Source organism: Mytilus edulis, chromosome 2 (assembly GCF_963676685.1).
Source record: "Mytilus edulis chromosome 2, xbMytEdul2.2, whole genome shotgun sequence".
NCBI lineage: Eukaryota > Metazoa > Mollusca > Bivalvia > Mytilida > Mytilidae > Mytilus > Mytilus edulis.
The window spans coordinates 21,821,059-21,826,896 of NC_092345.1; the positions used below are offsets into that span (position 1 = coordinate 21,821,059).

Sequence of the window (5,838 nt, forward strand, 5' to 3'; positions counted from 1 at the left end):
GCAAAATGGAATTCGTACCAACATCGTACATATGTCTATAAATATTCGTACCAACATCGTACATATGTCTATAAATATTCGTACCAACATCGTACATATGTCTATAAATATTCGTACCAACATCGTACATATGTCTATAAATATACGTTCTTTAAACGATGACGCCTTGGACGACTTTCAATATGTAATCTTCTATATTTACAAGAAAATTATAACAAAATATGGTTTAATAAAACATGTATAACAAATATCATAAAATCTCTAATACGGAACATAAAAACAGCAAAATTAGACAGTAAAAATTGATAAAATTCTGTAAAATGCATATATGTACATTGGAGATACATTTTTTTATAGTATATTCACGTCAATATCATTTAAACAGAGCTCGTATATATGTAGGACTCCAAAGTGCGATGGTACTATAAAGTGCGATGATCACGCTAAAGTGCGATGGTCTACGCTAAAGTACGATGGTGTGTCACGCTAAAGTGCGACGGCTGTTTGTTCGCTAAAGTACGATGGTCTATCACGTTAAAGTGCGATGGACCAAAAGGGTAATGTTAAAGGGCTTAAAACTTTTAAAAAACACGGATGTTAATAAATAGTCTATTTGCAAAAACTAGTATGCTAATGTTTTATAACATATGTGATAGGCTTTATAATGTACAGCTAGGCTTAAGTGATTGTTTCTGAATTTAAAAGACCGACCACGTGATAATTGTTAAAATGGTAAAAGGTGTGACAAAAATTTATATATCCTTTGTATGATTTTTTTTTTAAATTCGGGCGTATAAAATATTTTGATAAATAGCGTAGCTTACAGTTCGCATGTGTATCCCTCATGTGAACATCTCCCCTTAAAATCGTCATTGAAAATTACAAATACAAAATTCGTTCATTGTGTAACATTTATTTGTTTAAATCTTAGTTGAAATGAGAAATACAAGGTTCTCCGAGCTTTTTCTTTTTTCGCAGTGAGTACAAATACAGGTTGTATTTTCCTATACAATGTACAAAATAATGTTTTAGTGGACAATTTATGATTCACACATGAAAACATGTACCTTTATTTTACCGACTTTAATTTTCAATAAAATCGACAATATTTTAACGGGGACCGCATTTATAGTAAACTGCAACATAAACAATGATTGCAATGTATGCTTATACTTTTGTATCTGTATAATAGTAAAATGGTCGACTGCAGGACACATGTCCTTCTTCTAGCACCCGGAGAGAAAAAAAAAACATTTGCCTCAGCCGACAAAGAACGGTTAGGTTTAAATTAAGTAAGTCATGGACATTTGGTTTAAAATGGTTAATCAAATATTCTACATATATCTTTCGGCATGTTCATTTTGTGTGTGTGTGTAAATAAACGACTGTTCACGTCATAATCCATAGTACGTTTATTACATCTATACATTCGCGGACCATCGCACTTTAGCGTGTGTAGGCATCGCACTTTAGCGTATACCATCGCACTTTGGCATGACCATCGTATTTTAGCGCCCCCCTCGCACTTTAGAGTCCTACATATACATGTAGACAGATAAACGCATTATACTTAATATTAAGGGATAGTACATTGTATGTTTTTCTTTTTTTCCAGCTAGTATTTTTTATTTAATTTTCTGTAAAGGATGGTTGCAATTAATGTTTTCTAAAAATATTACATTTTCCACCAATGAAATGTAAGAGTGTAACATAAATGTGTACAGTTTTCAACCATTGATTCTCCGGTATTCTCAGGCGGTGATTCACATTTGAAACCACATTGTCCTGTTGCTTCTTGCGTTATATTGAAGCCTTTCTCTTTCAAGTCAAAAGTAACACAATTCATCACGTCCTTTTCTGTTGTAGATTTATTTCTCCATGGACCAAACGTCACGTCACTCAATCTTTCGGGTCGGTTTTTTGACTTGGAGAAACAAATATGATTTTTATCAAAATTCTGAAGTTTTCTCTTTTTTGTCTTTGCAAACAATACAATGAGCAACGATGTGGTTGTTTCGGTATTCTTGGTGCTACATTCTTTAATCCTATCCAATATGGAGTTAATTATTTTATGGTAGCCAGTAAATTGAGCTCTGTATGTCTCTCGATGGATCTGTGCTAGCAGTGCCGGGCTTAGTTCAAGTTGCTCCACCATTCCGTGAAGCCCAAAGTAGACTGCTTCGCGATATATTGTTGTTGCTAAGTTCGGTGGTGGAAGCTCCCCATACCTCAAATAATTCAAAACATATACGAAATTGTCCCCATCAGCATCTATGAAGTAGCGTCCGTCTTGATCTTTTATCGCTTGATAATTTCCACTGAACATAGCACTTAGCATTGTGTCCTTGCTTTTGGTTAATGTAAGCAAGCTAGTCGTAAAATGTCGTCCACCCACGTTTAACTCTACTACATCTGGAAACTGGAACAAGAAATAACTTATTTTAGAATGTAATAGGTAAAATGATTTTAGAAAACAATATATCAAAAAATATTTTTTTGCAAAAACCATTCACTTTTAAACTTACGTTGTTGTTTAATATTAATTCACAATGTGCAGCTTAATAAATTAGTTAAATTTTAGTTCAATTATAAAAACAAAAATCCGTAATATTAGGAATTACAACTAGTCAAAAAGAAAAAGAAAAGGAGGAAATACAAATGTGGTTTGGAAATAACAATCCAATATGACACTCCCACGCGAATAAAGTGTGACATGCATGTTACTTTCGCATGGTAGTGGTGGTGAGGGTTTTTGGGGCGGAGAGTGGAATGCCATATGCAACTTGCTTGTGTTTGTGTTCTATCAAATGAAACTTTCCAAAACTCACGAAAATCTACGTATATATGGTTTACAAAATAAGGTGTAAAGGTAAAAAATATTAAACAGAGAAAAGATACCTTATGATAAAGAGACAATCAAAATACAAATATACGTGTATGCAATGTATATCTTATCGATAAATTCTTGAAAATTTTAACCCAAAAAATCTATATATTATTGCCAAAGATCAAAACAATTAATGCCATTGTAAGAGTATTATTAACGATCACGATTAATTGAAGAAAAAAAACATTTATGTTCGCAGTAACGTGTCAAAACATGAGATTATGTGTTTTTATAGTATCATTAGTTGAAAACATACAACATTCAATAGTATTACGTAATAATTCATGTTACTGTAGGCAACATATATTTGTTTAATTTCCCTGACCCATTGGTGATTTGAAAATAGTACTAAATTTGTGTAAAAACGGTGCAGCTTATTTCACAATATATTCCCCTTTTTTAAATGAACTAAAAATGTGTATTGTAATATATTGTAGGTGTGGTTAAATGAATTATAGTATCTACAAATACACAGCATATGCAAATACTCAAGCTATGAATACTTTACTTTAATCTGATAAAAAAAAAAAAGTAAATTAAAACTTGGTAGGGAGACGATGGTTTCAAATCAAAAGTGATGTGTTTTGTGTATTCATAGATAAAATTATATGTATGTATATGAACAACATGATAACATAAAATATTGCGTAATGGGTCGTTTTCACTTCCCTAGTTTATCTAGTTTGTAGCGATTATGCAAGTCTTGTTAAATATTTGATTATGATATAGAAATCTAAAATGCATGTACAATATATTTCAATTACTTACCGATTGAGATTCTGTCATATTTCATCGATTTAATTTGTTTATATAGGATGGAAAATTACTGAATCAACGCCATGCGATAGATGTTTGTAAACAAATATCATGTGATCCAATTGGTAATCACGTGATAATATCCGAACTATCACGGTAAACTCAGAAAAATGAAACATTAATGTACTATTCTTCCGACTGGTCCGTGTAACACTTAGGCAGCAACCATTTGATTCTCTAAAGGGGGGGCTATGTTTTTTTTTGAAAAAAAAAGTTTGTTTCCAGTTTTTGGAGAAAAAAATAATTTGTTTTTGATTCTGAGGACCTTGCAAGGTATGCACATATCAAATTTAGTTATCCTATTACTTATAATAAGAGAGAATTCAACATTACAAAAAATTTGAACTTTTTTTTCAAGTGGTCACTGAACCATGAAAATGAGGTCAAGGACATTGGACATGAGACTGAAGGAAACTTCGTAACAAAAAGCATCTATATACAAAGTATGAAGCATCCAGGTCTTCCACCTTCTAAAATATAAAGCTTTTAAGAAGTGAGCTAACGGATCACTATCCCTATGTCGAGCTTTCTGCAACAAAAGTTGCAGGCTCGACAAAAAACCATAGCCCCCCCCCCCCCCCAGAAAATGTTTTAAAAAGTTAATTTTAGATATTTGAAATTTTGATATAAGTTTTAAACAAGAGTGCACACACTGAAATGTCTCGCCTTATATACTAATCATTGATATTATGTTGATAGTCCTAAGTATAAAGCTAAGCTTTATTACAACTGTCACATAAACTTAACATTAACCAAGATAACTGAACAAAGACCGATGAACCTTGAAAATGAGGTCAAGGTCAGATGAACCATGCCAGGCAGACAACTACAGCTAACAATGCTTCTATTCAACATATATATTTGACCCATTACTGATAGTTTAAGAAAAATAGACCAAAACACAAAACATAACACTGTGCAATGAACCGTGAAAATGAGGTCACGGTCAAATAAAACCTGCGCGACTGACATAAAGATTATACACCTATTGACTGGGTGTGAGGGTAATAGCAAGTTTGTTGTCCCTGAGGTACCAACTATTGCTCGAGGCAAAGCCGAGAGCAATAGTTGGTATGCGAAGGGACAACAAACTTGCTATTACCCGCACACCCAGTCATTAGGTGTTTTATTATACTGAACAACACAGCCATTAAGTATTTTATATATATACCAAATAACTAATTTTCTAAAAGTGTATATATATCATTTGCAAGAAAACAAAAATATCACATAACTTTATATGCACATGATGAACTATACTTTTTTATAATTCGTTTTGTATTAATAAATATTTCATTAATTTCAATCAAGACTAGAAATACTTGCTTGTGTTAAACTTTCTGTGCTTATAACAAATTCTAGCTAAAATACACCAAACGCAAATTCACTTTTAATATACGGAGAGCGAACCCATATTAAGGATAAGGTACTACATTTTAGATCTTTAAAAAAATCCCCATGAAGATTTTTTCTTCTTTTTTATGATTGCTTCTTATAAGTGAAATTACAATCAACACAAACAGATCCCACCGTTTCAATATTAGCGGGAGTTTGACGTTGCAAAGCATACGTAACCAAGCAGAGTAGTCAATGACATCATTGTCGTCCAATGAAAAATAAGCATGAAAAAGTACGGGAAAGATGATTATGAAACTATTCACCGGGGCAATAGTCTTTGAAACTATTGAATGGCAAATGGTTCTGTGGAATGAAATAGCACAACTATTTCATTACTTTTGATATAGAAAAAACACACTGAAGTATAATAACATAAAATATTTCCATACACCAAATATAGTTGACCTATGGCATTTAATATTAGATAAAAAGACCAAAACTTAAAAACTTAACTTTGACCACTGAACCATGAAAATGAGGTCAAGGTCACATGACATCTGCCTGCTAGACATGTATAGTTTACAATCATTCTATACAACAAATATAGTAGACCTATTGCATATAATATGAGAAAAACAGACCAAAACACAAAAATTTAACTATAACCACTGAACCATGAAAATGAGGTCAAGGTCAGATGACATCTGCCAGTTGGACATGTACACCTTACAGTCCTTCCATAGACTGAATATGCTAGCCCTATTGCTTATAGTATCTGAGATATGGACTTGACCACC

The 5,838-nt window shown here is 32.5% G+C and overlaps 1 protein-coding gene across 1 annotated transcript; it reads right to left on the bottom strand.

Moving 5' to 3' along the window:
* Nucleotides 1-209: 209 nt before the first annotated feature.
* LOC139511716 (BTB/POZ domain-containing protein KCTD7-like) lies at nucleotides 210-3,777 on the bottom strand. The gene is made up of 2 exons (XM_071298749.1): nucleotides 3,656-3,777; nucleotides 210-2,419 (listed from the first exon to the last, which is right to left on the bottom strand). The coding sequence occupies exons 1-2, from the start codon at nucleotides 3,671-3,673 to the stop codon at nucleotides 1,676-1,678; spliced, it is 762 nt and encodes a 253-aa protein (XP_071154850.1). The 5' UTR covers nucleotides 3,674-3,777; the 3' UTR covers nucleotides 210-1,675.
* Between the last annotated feature and the right edge of the window lie 2,061 nt (nucleotides 3,778-5,838).